Consider the following 16,330-nt stretch of genomic DNA (forward strand, 5'->3'; position numbering starts at 1 on the left):
TTTCTTTTTTTATATATATTTTTTCAACCGACTGGAGTCTGAGTAGAAAGAACGTCAGGCTTTATTTATATGTGCTCTGCAAACGTGGCTCAGTTCAGCGCTGCAACAAGTGCGAGGATTCTGCAGATCCCTGGCGACCTCTTTTGGGCGCCCTGGACTTTTGCCACAACCTTCTTCCCCTGGAGCGCCCCCTGCCGCGATGGGGGGGAATGGCAGTGTATAAGGCTGCTGCTGAATGGGGACCCTAAAACAGGGCGAGGAATGGGTTTATGAAAAGTAAAACCCCTTTTGGAGTTCAGTTTTCCGCAGAGGACCTGAGAAAGAGGGAGCACTGTTCATGGGGTGAGGGAGAAAGACCCGTAGTTTCTCTTCTGCCATCCTGGGCACCCTTCTTCTGGTTAGTACCCCATTGTCTTCCACTTGGAAGGAAGAAGGGTTATGTCTCGAGAGGGTCCTATAATCTAGGCACAGGGACAAGGCTATAGAATTTGACCAAACTACCTACTGGAAAATAACAGGTTTGGGGTTGCAGATCATATATGTGCTAATAATTGAATGGCAAGATGTACATAAATCCCACTGGTGCCAGCTTCACTGCTTTTCATGCCCATCCCCAATCCTATCTTCCTCCTCTTTCACCCCAATTTGGGCTGGAGGAACCCAACTGGCCGGACCTGTCTCCCCTGCAGATCCATTCTCTGTGCTTCAACGACTGCACCTTCACACGCAACACCCCATCCAGGACTTTCAACTACAACTTCTCCGCTTTGGCAAACACTGTCACTCTGGCTGGAGGGTCAAGCTTCACTTCTAAAGGGCTGAAATATTTCCATCACTTTACCTTCAGTCTCTGCGGAAACCAGGTGAGGTTTGTAAGCTGACGGTGAGAGAAGCAAGGAGGGAAGCCAGTGGATCGAAGGCCAGGGACGGACACAGGAGAGAACTAGAAATCCTTCAGGCAGCAGAGGATTGAAGAGGTTAAAAGAGTTTTAAATGATTATAAATCTCCCTGAGGATGCAGAAAAATAAAAATGTTTAAAATAGGATGTTCATTTACTCTCACCTGACCTTTATTCCCTCCAAATGGGTATATAAAAAAAAATATGCGGGAAGATTTCCTTCTCCCCCTTAAAGAAGCAGTCTTTAGCAATCACTGCATTTGTCACTTGTTTTCTAGAGGATTGAGACTTGAGCTTTTAAAATGGAGGAAATATCGAGATATTGTTCCTTCAATAAAATTCCATTAAATTTACGGAATAATCAATGCTTAACTTGTTTGCTAATATAAAATCATTTAGTTAGTATTTTAAATTTAAGTGGACTAAGTATTTAGAACGTAAGATAAAATCAACTATGTTTAGTTCACCTACATGTGTCTTTGCTGACAGTACAAAAGAAAGTAACGTGAAAGACTTTCTAAGATAAGGAAAGACTGTCACCATCAGCCATTTCACGTTGCTGCAAATACTGTCGATCCAAAATTCAAAGGCAGAAATGTAAAGCACAATCCCACCCCTACCACGCTTGGCTAAGCTGCAGACAAGCCATAGTTAGCAGTTGGAAAGTTCATTTCAAATGTTGTCCCCTAGAAAAGTGTCTTGAGCTTTTAGTCTGTGACTGCGTGGTGTTAAGGCCTGTGCATCATACAGCTTCTGCCCACCTTCAGCAGCATGCAAAGAAGCCAATATGTGGTAATACAGAGAACACACCAAGAAAGAGAGTAATCTACAAAAGGTTAGAGATAGGTGTCTCCATCTTGTTTTTAGAAGTCCTTGGAGAGGTGAAGCCTCAGAAGTAGCAGGTAGTGATAACTCAGGAAATAAGGTTGAACGCAAGCCCCAGGTTGCAAACGTTTCATTCAGCAAGATGGGGAATTTGGGAAGATGATGTCTTTTTTTTCTTTGCTCCTTTATTATTTTCAGAAATGCTTACTGTGTACTGCCACACTATAGATCCTCAAATACAACATAATTCTGTTTTTTTATTATAACGTAAATGTTTCTTTCTGTTCTCAAGTTCTTTATCTAGTTCTTACAGAAAAAATATGAGATTTAGCTCCATTTGTAATAAAATTTAGAACATTGAAAATCTTACGTTCTAAATACTTAGTCCACTTAAATTTAAAATACTAACTAAATGATTTTATATTAGCAAACAAGTTAAGCATTGATATTCCGTAAATTTAATGGAATTTTATTGAAGGAACAATATCTCGATATTTCCTCCATTTTAAAAGCTCAAGTCTCAATTTCCCGGATTTCTACACTGTGAGGGTTCAAGACTGGAGGAAAAGCAAACTTCCTTCTCTTGATATATGCATTTTTTAAAAATGGAATGGGTTCTTTTTTCCCTTAGATGTCCTACCTCAAGGCAGGGAGGGGGCTGGTCATGGGGTCTTTTTTAACCCTTGAGAGTCTTTGGAAAGTGCTTCTGAGACAAACATGGTAGAATCACAGCACCAAGGGAGAAACAGAAGGGATGTGAACTAGGCCAGATGTGCAAATAAATTTCACTGGTTTCTGCTGAGCATGGTGGCTCATGCCTATAATCCCAGCTACTCAGGAGGCTGAGGTGGGAGGATCACTCGTGGCCAGGCATTTGAGAAAAGCCTGGGCAACATAGTAAGACCTCGCCTCCAAAAAATTTTCACTGGTTTCTGGGATCAGATATATATTTCAGTTTCTGTCTAGGAAACTGATTAGGATAAGGAAGTACCCTTAACTGTGGGCTGGTAGGTTAGACGCCTAAATCAGTTGCCACCATCACAGCCTGGCTTATGGAGGGCTCTCAGATGAAACAAACTCCAAGGAAACAAATAACCTGGGACTCTGGGCCAGAGTTCCAAAAACTAGGGCATGCAGGCCTTACTTTTGGCTTTTTAAAAACATTTAAATCTGTTTTGTCACTACACTTGGGATGAATCATTCCACTGCAACATACTGTTGGAAGGCTGAAATTTTTAGATGTGAAAAAAACCTTTCCCTGTTCCCTTCTGGGAATTTCTCTGTGACTATTTACTTCTCACTTCTTTTTTCTCACATCCCACATCCCTTCCGCCCACCAGGGTAAGAAAATGTCCGTGTGCACCGACAATGTCACTGACCTCCGGATTCCTGAGGGTGAGTCAGGGTTCTCCAAATCCATCTCGGCCTACGTCTGCCAGGCGGTCATCATCCCCCCAGAGGTGACAGGCTACAAGGCTGGGGTATCCTCCCAGCCTGTGAGCCTCGCTGACCGACTTATCGGTGAGTCACCCAGCTGCCCCAGCCTTGTTTGCGTGAGTGGTGTGTGCGCGAGACAGCCAGGCTGCCGGGCTGGGGGTAAAAGGCATCCCGTGAGGGCCCCAACCTCCTGACCCCTGTTTTCCATTCCGTCCTGGGTGTCAAGTGCCCCTGGGGCCTCTGACAAACCTTTGTTCATCCTTTCATGAGCCACTCAGGGATGTGATGAGATGAAGTGAGGTTGGATGTTGAAAGGTATTGAAAGAATTGAAGTGGTTGCTAGCGAAGAACTAATTAGGAGCTCTAATTTGGCAGGGGTGACAACAGATATGACTCTGGATGGAATCACCTCCCCAGCCGAACTTTTCCACCCGGAGTCCTTGGGAATACCGGACGTGATCTTCTTTTATAGGTGAAGATGAGAGGCCAGGCTAATGCAAGTGAAACCTAGGACTCCTCCACAACTTGGCTACACCCCTCCCTCTCTAGCCACCTGCTGCTTATAAGCCAGGACATGTCTGAAGTCTAGCAGATCTGCTTAGCCATGATAGCTAAAGGCTGGGAGTTCCCTGATCCCAGCTTTTTGGGGGCAGGTCTGGCCTGGAGGCAGAGAGAGATATTGGATGATCTGCAGTGGACTTCCCTTCCAGCCTAAGGAGCCTCCAGTGTACGCTGTGCCTTTCCTAGACCATTGCGTTTCCTCCTTGACTAGATCTTGCTGACCCCCACCCTCTATGTGTAAACCAAGGCCTGTGCATTCCCTGTGTGTCAGGCTAGAGCCCAAGTCCTGACTTCCCCAGCAAGGGATTCGTTCCATGTTGGCTGCACTTAGTGGCTCTCTGATAACATGGTGGATTGACTTGTTTCCCCATGGGGGCTGGCTTTCTCTGCAGGTCCAATGATGTGACCCAGTCCTGCAGTTCTGGGAGATCAACCACCATCCGTGTCAGATGCAGTCCACAGAAATCTGTCCCAGGAAGTCTGTCGCTGCCAAGGTAAACCCTACAAAGGGATGTAACAAAGGCCACAGTCTCCCTTCTTTGGACTCATTCTATCCCAAGAGCCAGAGCTTACTGAAAAAGAGCAAAAGGGAAAAGAGTTTGAGACCCCTTAATAGGCTATTAGGGGCACAGTCATGGCCCCAAATTCTCAATCTTCAGATGGCAGGAATGAGGCAGAAGAAGAGTCAAAGCTGCCCCCGTGTTTCTAGACCATTATGGTGGCAGCTGCACAGCAGGGTGGCCAGCGGCTGAGAGCCAGACTAGAATCAGCTCCTCCATTTATTGTCTACGTTATCATGGATATATTCCTTATCTTCTCTAGGCCTCTTTTTCCTTATCTGTAAAATGGGCATCATAATAAGTTCCTTCAGGGAGTTGTTTTGAGTATTGAAGAAACCAATGAGACTTTAGGATTAGTAAAGGTTTAGGGAGCCTAAGACTCTCTCTGCAACTAAAAGACCCAATTCTGAGTTTAGTAGCTGAGTGTACTAAATTGAAAATTTCCAAACCAGTATGACCACAGGACACCACCACCCTCTTTTTCCCCATATAACACCAACTAACATCTTGGTGGGCGCTAGTGCCTTGAGGCAGATGGTCTGGGAAGTGCTGCTCCTACGCAAAGACTGATTGGGAAGATGGGGAGCAGAGCAGGGCGCCTTGACCCAGCAGTGGTGTCCAAGTGTAAAATCACTGCTCTTGTCATTGTAACCATCACAGTAAAGAACATAACAGATATCCATGACTTGAAGTTCATTCCTCAACACCAATCCCACCCCCAGGATGCTGCGTCAAAGTGCAATTGCAAAATGTCACAGGTCCACGGCAGGACGGGAACCTCAGGGATGGATGGGGCAGCCACACTAGAGCTCAGACACCTTACATCAGCTCTCATCTGATGTCAGCAAAAGCATAAACAAGCAGAGGGTGGGGAGCCCAGTGGAAACTGGGAAGGCCTCCTATCATCAGGGAGATCAAAGATCGAGCCTGTGTTAAGGACTAGCTGGAAGGATCCTGGGAGGGCTAACGATTAGGGCAGGGAGAGAATGCATCAGGCAAGCCATGAGGTAACAGGCCTCCAACCGGATCTCCCCCCCTGGTCCAGCGAGTGGAGCTCAGGCCTCCTTTCTGCTTTGCTAGCTCGTGCTCCGACGGGACCTGTGATGGCTGCAACTTCCACTTCCTATGGGAGACCGTGGCCGCTTGCCCACTCTGCTCAGTGGCTGACTACCACGCTATCGTCAGCAGCTGTGTGGCTGGGATCCAGGTAGGTTTCCCTCTGATTCGGGACACCCAGGGAAAAAAGAGAATGTGAAATCTGAGTTTCTTGTTTTTCTCCCCAACAGAAGACTACTTATGTGTGGCGAGAACCAAAGCTATGCTCCGGTGGCATCTCTCTGCCTGAGCAGAGAGTCACCATCTGCAAAACGATAGATTTCTGGCTGAAAGTGGGCATCTCTGCCGGCACCTGCACCGCCATCCTGCTCACCGTCTTGACCTGCTACTTCTGGAAAAAGAATCAAAAGTACATGAAGGGCAATTGGAATTTGGGGATAAATAGGGTTGGGTTATTGAGCAGGGAGAACATCTGAGAGTATGAATTAATAGAGCTTTTCTCTGGAGTTGGCCACAGACCCTGTGACTCTGGCCAGAGACTTGTTGAGCCACTTATCCAGTGTATGCCTTGGTTATCCTGACTCCTGAACAGGGATGGTACCACGTGGCAGTCTATAAATGGCTGTTAGATTCTCAGAGGAAAAGCAAAGAGTATCCTTAATTTGTTGTTATTATTTACAGTACAATAATGACTTTAGATTTCAATATTCTATTAAGCTTTGAGATCACAGAAACAATAGCCTTAAGGAGAAAAGATCACTGGAGTGGGAGCTAAGATTCCTTCTATACACCAGTCCTAACACCACTTTGCTACGCTACAACTTCTTTACCCATGGCATGGGAGTAGTGTCTGTTTATAACCCAACCTCTCTCCTTCTTTCCCCTTATTCCCACATTTTTGTGTCTTGTCTTTCCCACCCTCCTGTTTCATAGACTAGAGTACAAGTACTCCAAGCTGGTGATGAATGCTACCCTCAAAGACTGTGACCTGCCAGCAGCTGACAGCTGTGCCATCATGGAAGGCGAGGATGTAGAAGATGACCTCATCTTTACTAGCAAGAAGTCACTCTTTGGGAAGATCAAATCATTTACCTCCAAGGTAAGGGGCCTGGCCAGTGCACTGAAGTCAGCATGAAGGGCCGGAGAAGACACTGCTGCCAGGACACTGAGCAATCCTGCACTGCTCAGGGACCACGACTCTGCTCCCCACTCCCCATGCTATTCTGTTTGCCCATCTGTAAATCCTGCCTTCTGCCTTCTGTATTTCGATGCTGATACTCTTTCCCCTGGGGCCCAAGGCTGCTCTTGACCAAGCTCCTTCTCTTCCAACATGCATTGCAGTTGGGGAACTGTTGGGCCCTTTTAACTTCCAGATGGAGTATTGAACCATCCATGTTATAAGAATCATCCTCCCCCACTTTTTTTTTAGAAGAGGGAAGAGGTGATCTTTAGGATCAACTGCTGATAGAAGTGGGGCTCTTCTTTGACCAGTGGAGGGTGCTATCCCCCAGGTGTCTGGGCCTGGTCCTTTGGGGACTGAATCATAGCTAAGTCTAAGCTGTTCACCACAGCAATTCTGAGCTGGGAGGGTTGGCTCTGTGTGGGTGGGTGAGTGAGTGTGAAGCTCTTAAATGCAATACAGACAGCTCTGTCACTGGGCATAGAGCCAGCAGAGAGCATCCAGGCAACTCCTCCAGGGCTACAGCCCTTGGCAGCTCCACTCTGCCAGCACCCACACCTGACTACTGCCCTGAACCAGTTCATCCCAACAGGTGTGGGTGGGGAGGGTGGAAAGAGGGAGGAGAGTACAGGTGGGGTGGTGAAGAAAGGATGGTGCTTAGGTGTTTAGATTGCTGAATCTTGTTCCCTTTGTGCTGACCTGCCCAGGTGACTCCCATGGCCTTCTTAGACCATGTTTTTTTTTTTTTTTTTAACCAATGGGAGAACAGTTCACCCTGGGACTCTTGAGTTGATCTGGGACTTCTAGAATTCAGAAAGCATGCAAAGCAGGGGATTTTAAAGATTTTTTTATTATCTGAATGACCCTAAAGGAAGCAAGAAAAATAAGAGGGTATCTCATTTCTGTGTTTCTAAAAAAACACTGAAAACGAGAATTCCATAAGGGTTCCTTCTGTCACCTGTTTTCCATTTCTCTCCTTTGTCCCCCAAACTTGCCCCTGTGCAGCAGCCAGCTCCTGTCACCATCTCTCTTTCAGAGGACTCCTGATGGATTCGACTCGGTGCCACTGAAGACATCCTCAGGAGGCCCAGACATGGACCTGTGAAAGGCACCGCCCTCCTCACCTTGGCACGTCACCTTGCAAGCTTGTGGCGATTTGGGTGCCTGCAGCCTGCAACACCCACTGCTGGAAAACTCTTCATTGTGGCCTTATCAGAAGAATTTTGAATTTCAGATATTTGGTTTTTTTTATAGAGTACCCAAACTCTCCTTTCTGCTTGCCTCCAACCTGCCAAATATACACACTTTATTTGTAAATTATTCCCATGCTTGCATTTTGTTTCCCAAAATGGCCCATCCGCCAGAGCCATAGCTTTGTCTGACCAAAATTCTTATAGCTCTGAATTCTCTCCTAAGTATAGAAACTACTTTCTCTGTCCTCTTATTTAAGGGCAGAAACATCTGGGGGTTTGCTGACCGTTATGCCCTCAGCTCATGATCTCTTTGGGAGAGAGGCTGGGGGGGGATCGGGGTTCCCTGATGGACAGTCTTCATGGTAGCCGGGATTCACTTCTCCTGGATAGCCAGCTAGAACTGAGATAATGGGTAGTCTGAGGGCAAGGTGAGTAAGGCCTTGCTAAGCACAAGAGAGTCACTAAGGGGTTTTTGTTTTTTAAACTAGATACCTCATTCCCTCCTCTTAAGTAAGTGATAAATATTCTCACTGAAGCCAAAGGAAAAAGTTCATCAAGGAAATGCCCAAAGCCCTGGTGGATCTGTTCTCTCGATTTTCTTTTCACCTCCCACTCTCTCCCTGTGACAATAAAGAGAACCAGGTAAGCTCCAAGCCCAAAGCTCCAAACCCAGAACCAGGTAAGCTCCAAATCTAGTTTTATCCTCTGTTGGCTTTTACCCATAGAGAGAGCAAATCCCTACAAATGAGGAAAATTCTCCACCCTTGAGTGCCCTAGCCCTAGAGGCTTGGCCAGGGGTATCTTCTTTCAAAAGAGCACAGGGAGGCCAGGTTTTAACGGGGCCATCCTGGGGAATCCAGTCCACAATGGCATGGGACTGAGGTGGCCTTGATGTCTGCTTCCAAGCTTAATTTACCTGCTCAGCCACAGAATAATGTCTAGGCTGGTCAAAAAATGAATTGAATTCCAGGGCTATACCCCAGTGGCAGAATCAGACCAGTCTTCACAGAGGAAAGGCTAGGAGAGTTTAACAAGGTATTTACCTAACCAGGATATTTCTTTTTCAAGCTCGTTTCCTTCCCTTTTTCAAATTTTCATTTCCTTTGTGTGCTAAAAAAACTAAAAAGACCATGGGTCCTAATTTCCGGCAACATTCCTTTCAAAAGGTGAGTAGAGTGGGTGTCCTCTGTGCCTCTTTCCCCCACTTTTACACCAACTATAATTGGTGAACTTTAAGTACCTAGAATGGTAAAACCAGAGCAAGACTTTAAATTACCTTCTTCCTTCTACCACTGGCAGTTCTCCCTCCCTATCAGCCTAGGGATGACCAGCCCTGGTCAAGCCCAGTTGCCCGTGGTTTGTGCCTGTGCCCCTTCTCCAGTGACCATGTGGTGACTAAATGGTAGATATAGAAATAGTTTGCTCCTCTGAAGAGCCACTGCTGTCCTGGCAATGGTCTTATAAGAGCCAGTGAGAACTGGAACCATGTGGCAACTTCTGGCCATCAACAACATTGGTGATAGCAAGGAGTTCCTTTGGTTCAATAAATCTAGAAGGTTTCCTTTGGGTATTCAAATGATCCCTCCTTTTGTGGGAGTCAGGCTTTCAGAACCTGTGGCCATGTAGGAATCTCCCCCAGTAGATGCAGATATGTAGCTCCTGAGCCCCAGCCCAAAGTCTTCTGTAGCCCCGGCAACACCTAGGCATCTGCCTTCTCACTGAAAAACTTTATTTTGTGATAAAAGCCACAGAAGGTCCTTAGATTATTCTGGGAACAGTAGGAAAAAATACCGCTTGGACTTCTTTATTCTGACTCCTCTGGTTCAGTCCTAATACCTTAAGGATCTCCTCTCTACCACCCTTCACTGTGCTGACTCTGACAGGCCTGCCCTGGACCTTGTCAGGAGCTCCTGAGTTAAGCTACTTGCAACTCGGGCAAGTCAGATTTTTTTTTTTTTAACAACTTTATTGAGGTGTAATTCACACACCATTCAATTTACCCATTTAAAACATACAATTCAAAGGCTTTTAGTATACTCACAGAGTTGTGCATCCATTTTAGAACAGACACATGTTCGATTTTCTATGGGAGAAAGCGCTCGACCCAGGGCTACGGTGGTTGGCACAAGCTGTTGGTGGAGGGAGTGTGGCTCAGGAGATAAAATGTTTAAATCCCATTTGGTTACTTAGAGTCCTAGGACATATAAGTAACTCTCATCCTGTAGTCATCACCTGTATTTGGCTGGGAATACAGATGATGATTGTGGTGTATTCAAGGACCAGGGAGTTTTTTATGCCAAGAAAGCTTTTTTTTTTTCTGTCTGACTCTACATTAAAGATAAGACTGACTATATTTATACAACAAAGACTTTGTAATGGATTTTTCAGCTTGTTGAAATCAAATTTTTGTCTTATCAGGACTAGTATTTTCTTTTTACTCTGTATTTCAAGCATTTATAGTTTGTTAGGGGATGGGTATTGCATGTCACATTTTTGTGTGTGTGAAATAAAAACATACTTTCGAGTTTTTTTTCTTGAACATGGGTTGGGTGGCTGGATGGGTTAGCAGGAAATGGTAAGTGTCTTGTAAGCTAAAACTGAAGAAGAGAAGGATACCAGATCCCCAGAGAAAAATAAAAGAACACAGACTTTGGAGCATGATGGACGTAGACTAGAAGCCTCTTATCACCCGTTACAGAATTAACCCATGACCAAAGGCTCAGTTTCTATAATAATAAAATGCATCTAATGATACCTTACATCCCAAGCCCGGGTGAGGGTCAGAAGAGACAACACATGAAACACTTAGCACGTTAGTTCCCTTCCCTTCATTCAGGTTTCTCTTGGGTGACCTGAGACCAGCCACATAACAATATATCCACAAATACAAGTACAATTAGTTTCTCTGGGTATGAGGCAGATTATTATACACTAGATGTGGAGAGAATCCTAGAGGACATCAATGACCTACCGCTTTCCAGGGTTGCCGGATTTTTTCTGCTTTAGTCCTTCCCTTGACTCTGAGGGTGCTTGACTTCAAAAAGAGTTATCTCAGCTAAATGAGTTTGGGGCTTCACAAACTTTTCAGTCTGAATGGGGCTAAGTGCCAGATGTTCTACATTAGGGTCTCTGTGTAATTTTTAGCCTTCAAACAGGCCTCTCCTCCTCCAGTCAACCCTCTGCTCTGCAACCAGAGCCCTTGAAAACCTGCCAAAGTCTAAAAGAGCTGTAACACTCAGAGTCCTTTTCTAACACATCTCTCAGGGTTCCTTATTGATGTCAGGCAGGACTGAGCAGCAGTAGGTACCCATCTATACTCCAAGGCTGGTGGTTTATGACCCGCATCGGTTTTGACTGGGTAGTATCTGGGTTGTACTGGTAGTTAAATATTTTGATTATCCCCCTTGATTATAACGTCCAAAGAAGGAAAGTAGGAATGAGAACTTGCATTAATTTGGCATCTCTATCTCAATGTCATTTCTGTCACTGACAAAGAAGTAAAAGACATTGTCTGGTGACCAGGTAAAAATATACTTATAGATTGTAGATACTTGTAGATACTTGGTCTACACCTTAAAGAAGACATTTAATTAATTAAGAATCACAGAGTGACAGTGACTACTGAAGAGATCAAGAAACTGATGTAGAGTTGCAATACAAAACTTTGTAGATAATTTAAGAGCTATTCAAGGAGAATTTGAAATATAAACTGATTTTGTTTCAGTGCCGAAGTTAACAATCCCACACAAAATGCAATTCCCTATACAGTAGTTCCCCTCATATCCTAGGTTTCATTTTCCACAGTTTCATCTACCTGAAGTCAACTGTGGTCCAAAAATATTAAATAGAAAATTCTAGAAACAAACTCCTAAGTTTTAAATTGTGTGTCCTTCTGAGTAGCATGAGAAAATCTTGTGCCATCCTGCTTGGTACATAAATCATCCCTTTGTCCAGCATATCCACACTATTTATACTACCCACCTATTAGTCACTAGTAGCTGTCTTGGTTATCAGACTGAAAAAACATAGTACATACAGGGTTCAGTATGAACCAGTTTCAGGCATCCATTGAAGGTCTTGGAACGTATCCTCTGGGGCTAATGGGGGACTACTGTATGATACAGTGTGGTGGCAGAATTGATATCTCACCCCAGTTCTATCAGAAGGAGAGGCTAGATCAAAGTGCCCCCAGGTCCTGGCAGCTTTCCCTGACCATGCTATTTTTAAATGGTTCCTCCTTAGTTGCCCAAGGACAACAACATTAACTTCCCTTGTTACTGTGTCTCTCTGATAGAAGGGAGGGGGCAATCCCGAGCTAGAGGTTGTCAGTTCCTCCTGAAACAGTATATTAAGTGCTACCATGCTGTGGGAAACCAGTCCAGGGGAAGGGGTGAACAGGATGTCAGAGGCGGCTTCCAGGAGGAAGGAGGAATTAGCCAGTTAGGAGGAATGGAGGAGGGAAAGGGAGTTCCAGGTAGAAGGAGCTTGTACAAAGAAAGGCTCAAGGGCAAGGAAGGGGAGCCATAAGTAGTTTGGAATGGGGAGCTTAAGGGGAGGGGGAGAAATAAGAGACAAAGAAGGAATATGTGGCCAAGCTAGGTGGCTCACACCTGTAATCCTAGCACTCTGGGAAGCCAAGACGGAAGGAACACTTGAGGCTGATCCTTGAGTTTAAGACCAGCCTGAGCAATGGGGAGATCCCATCTCTACAAAAAGTAGAAAAATTAGCCAGGCTGCAGTGGCACATGCCTGTAGTCCCAGCCACCCAGAAGTCTGAGGCAGGAGGGTCGCTTGAGCCCAGGCGTTTGAGGTTGCAGTGATCTGTGATGATGCCACTCCATTCTAGCTGGGGTGACAGTGTGAGACTGTCTCAAAAAAAAAAAAAAAAAAAAAGAGAATAAACAGGTAGCCACATCTTAGCAGGAGAGTGACAGGATTGCACCTGCTTGTCAAACACTGAGAAATTCTACTCTGAATCCAAGACCAGAAGAGGAATGCAAAGAGCTATGAAAGTCCAAGAGAACCCTCACAAGTTAGCCAGCTCTGAACTGGGAAAAACCAAGGAAGGCAGCTTCAGTTGGGTGCCCCTCGCTCTGTTTTCTTGCTCCCTCACTGCAGGTGTTTAACCCTCTGGGCTGCCCACTGGCTGCAGGATCCCAAGGCAGTATCTCACCCAGGATTCTGCTCCCTGAACCTGCAAAAAGTTTCCACCCTCTCAGCCTATGCCCTGCAACTCACTCCCCCAGGCAAGGATATAATCACTCATGGTGTGGAAGGCATCGGTCCTGTGGGGAGAAAGACGCAAATATCCTATGGTCTCTGCCCTATAAGAAAAGCCTCATCTCAGACTTCTAGCTGTCAGCCAAAAAAAAAAAAAAAAAAAAAAAAGAAAAGCCTCATATTCTAGCCCAGATTCTCATGACCCTGTTTTCTGCTAACAAAGGTGCAAGCCTAAACATTAGGGTATCTCAGGCACTTACCTGTGTCTTTGACTTGCTTGGGCCTCAGTTTCCTTATATAGAAAATAAAAGGGTTGGCATGGCTCACTGTTTTCTGGTCAGGGCTCCTTGAACCATTGAGTCCTCTGAGGCAGCACTTAAGAGCTATTCTTGGTACTAAAGGCTAACAGAAATCACACATTCAAAGATGTTAGGGCTTCATACCATCATTCCATAAGTAAAGCTTTATGTTGGTTTCTTTTTGAGTTAGCTTCTGGCAGGAATTGCTCAGTGTAGTAACACTGGTCATTTCCTACTGATCAGAATTTCTACTTATCCACATGCCTCTTTTCCTGAAAAAAAAAAAAAGAAATAAAAGAATCTGTAGTTGGCAGCCATATATATGATTAATAAAAAAGGCAAATGAATTATTTTTTCAAAAATCATGTTCATTAGACAAAAATATTTCAAAACATGGGGGACAGATGAAAAGATTGGGAATTATTAGGCTAACAGCCAATGGTCCCCTGTAACTCTAAAAATCCTATGGCTCTAAACTGATGAATGAAATTCGCTAGCATGTGAATTTGTTACGCTTATCAGGTAACCTGAACATTTTAAAGGGAGATGTTAGTCATCTAATGATAAGAGTAATGGTGAAAATTCAGAAGGAAATTTGGAGAGGCCAGAATTTTAAGGTCATCCCTTGAAATACACTGATGACCTCCTTAAAGAGTTGGCCCAGTAGCTCCCCTCCCCTAGGCCTGGGCTCAGTGTCAGCCTCAGGGACACCTATCTCTGTTTTTGAAACTTAATAGACAAAACACTTTGGTGGTTCCTTCACTGACATGGAAGCAGGTAGCCCCCCATCGCAGACCTGGCCCTCAGAAGATTTTAGGGAACTCAACACTTTGAGCAGAGTCTTCTTACATATTTTCCTCAGAGACTGCAACTCCCTACTCTTTCTTTCCACTGGTTTTAAATCTAACACCCTATGCAAGCTGAACCAAGGGGAGCGAGCCCAGACAATCCCCTTTCCTAAGCCTCCCTTGGGGTCTCTACTTGTCATCTCTATCACTGTTTTTAGCCCTGACCTACATCTTAGGGTTGGCTTGGCAGAGATTTGTTGGGGAGCAGGAATAGTGTAAGAAGTAAAAAAAAATAAAATAAAATAACTGTTTTTCTGCTTCTAGTCACACACTTAACACAGAACACTTCTGTGACCAGGTGCAGGGGATAGAGAGGTCCCTACTCACCAAGCAATTCTCCAGTGGACACCAGCTGAGTGATTGACTTTGCTAGGTACCTGTAGATAGTGTTAGATTCCACATGGTAAGGGCTAAGTCCCACTAGACTGCCCCCACCCTTTCAGATGCCAATTGCAAGTATTAACAGTAGATTTCACCTGTACTTTTTTTTTTCACTCTGTTGCTCAAGCTGGAGTGCAGTGGCCTGATCACAGCTCACTGCAACCTGGAACTCCTGGGCTCAAGGAATCCTCCCACCTCCTGAGTAGGTAGCTAGGATGACAGGTGTGTGCCACCACATCCGGCTAATTTTTAAAATTTTTTGTAGAGACAGGGTCTCACTATTTTGCCCAGGCTGGTCCTGAAATCCTGGCCTCAAGTGATCCTCCTGCCTGCCTTGGCCTCCCAAAGTGCTGAAATTACAGGCATGAGCCACAGTACCTGTCCCCACCTATACTTTTGACCAACCAGGGGAAATGCTGAACATCAAGCTCTAAAAACACTCTGGGACACGAGTTGATCGCCTCAGGCCTCCCAGAGTGCTAGTATTACAGGCGTAAGCCACCACGCCTGGCCTATTTTCTATATATTTTTAATTGTCCAGCTAATTTCTTTCTATTTTTAGTAGAGACAGGGTCTCGCTCTTGCTCATCACAGGAGCATGTAGGTGGCATAAGACTCTAGCTCTGAAAAGGCATTCGGAGTGTGGCTGTGAGGCTTCTGTGGAAGGATGGGAGACTGGGGACAGGCCACCTCCAAATTCTCCAAATAATCTCCTATTATTAGGAAGATTCTTTGATAGCTTTGGCTTCAACTGGCAACGAGAATATTTCATTGTAAAGTCCTGGAAGTTATAAAATCAAAGTATGATGAAATCTTTGTTCAAGGAGCTTTCAAATAGACCTAAGACATGATCTCAATACCTTGTACTGCCTTCAAATCTGCTAAATGTCCCATTGGAAAAGTAATTCCTTGTCTCTCTTTAAAATATTCCAAATGCACTTTCCCAACCCTATGGGTTGGTAAAGGGACATGGTTTACCCAATAATTAGATTAAGAAAGGTATCCCAGCTGTAAGGCAGGAAAGCAGGATCTTGAGTCGAGGTAACCCAGGGCCTAAATATGCAGCCATACTCTTGTATCTGGATGAGAAGAGAGCAGAAGTCAAGGGAAAATGTCCAGTGGAAGGACTCAAACTTGTGAGAGGAAAACCAGCATCTGTTGGAGCCAACAGCTTCTAAGCAAGGGATGAGGGGGCAGGCCTCTGCCTAGCCTCAGATGTAAGGAGGAAAGCGAGGCACTCACACTTTCAAGAGGCAATCAACTCGGCCGGATGTGGTGGCTCATGCCTGTAATCCTAGCACTCTGGGAGGCAGAGGTGGGTGGATCGCTCGAGGTCAGGAGTTTGAAACCAGCCTGAGCAAGACCCTGTCTCTACCAAAAATAGAAAGAAATTAATTGACCAACTAAAAATGTATATTAAAAAATTAGTGGGGCATGGTGGTGCATGCCTGTAGTCCCAGCTACTTGGGAGGCTAAGGCAGTAGGATATCTTTAGCCCAGAAGATTGAGGTTGCTGTGAGCTAGGCTGACACCACTGCACTCACTCTAGCCTCAAAAAAAAAAAAAAAAAGAGGCGATCAATGAGTTCCAGAGTGTTTTTAGAGCTTGACGTTCAGCACTTCCCCCCACCCCCACCCTTTTCTGGAGGTTGGTGGGTAGGGCTGAAAATTCCAAACCTCTAATCTTGCCTTAGCTAATCACTTGGTCTTTCTGGTGACTGGCCCCATCCTGAAGCTATCTAGTGCCCACACCCTACAGAGCAGGACAGAGCCCCAGATAAGGCAGAAGCCCAAGAAAGACCACCCACTCTACCCTCCCCTCCCTCCGCGGCCCCGCCTCCAACACAGCCGCTTCCGGTCGAGAGGGGGCGC

At 45.3% G+C, this 16,330-nt stretch overlaps 1 protein-coding gene across 2 annotated transcripts in view; it reads left to right on the plus strand.

Annotated features, from left to right (window-relative positions):
* Positions 1–7,838, plus strand: part of ELAPOR1 (endosome-lysosome associated apoptosis and autophagy regulator 1) — a 76,232-nt gene extending 68,394 nt beyond the window's left edge. Inside the window, exons 15-22 of one of the 2 annotated variants that reach the window (XM_012751652.3) lie at positions 690–863; positions 3,065–3,245; positions 3,537–3,633; positions 4,115–4,216; positions 5,363–5,489; positions 5,569–5,747; positions 6,272–6,437; positions 7,524–7,838. In XM_012751652.3, coding sequence (XP_012607106.1) covers positions 690–863; positions 3,065–3,245; positions 3,537–3,633; positions 4,115–4,216; positions 5,363–5,489; positions 5,569–5,747; positions 6,272–6,437; positions 7,524–7,565 — 1,068 coding nt within the window. In that variant the 3' untranslated portion in view covers positions 7,566–7,838. The remainder of the gene's footprint in view (positions 1–689; positions 864–3,064; positions 3,246–3,536; positions 3,634–4,114; positions 4,217–5,362; positions 5,490–5,568; positions 5,748–6,271; positions 6,438–7,523) is intronic. The other variant, XM_012751651.3, reaches the window with a different exon arrangement.
* The last annotated feature ends 8,492 nt before the right edge of the window (positions 7,839–16,330 follow it).

This window comes from Microcebus murinus, chromosome 2, assembly GCF_040939455.1.
Source record: "Microcebus murinus isolate Inina chromosome 2, M.murinus_Inina_mat1.0, whole genome shotgun sequence".
In the NCBI taxonomy this organism is placed as follows: domain Eukaryota; kingdom Metazoa; phylum Chordata; class Mammalia; order Primates; family Cheirogaleidae; genus Microcebus; species Microcebus murinus.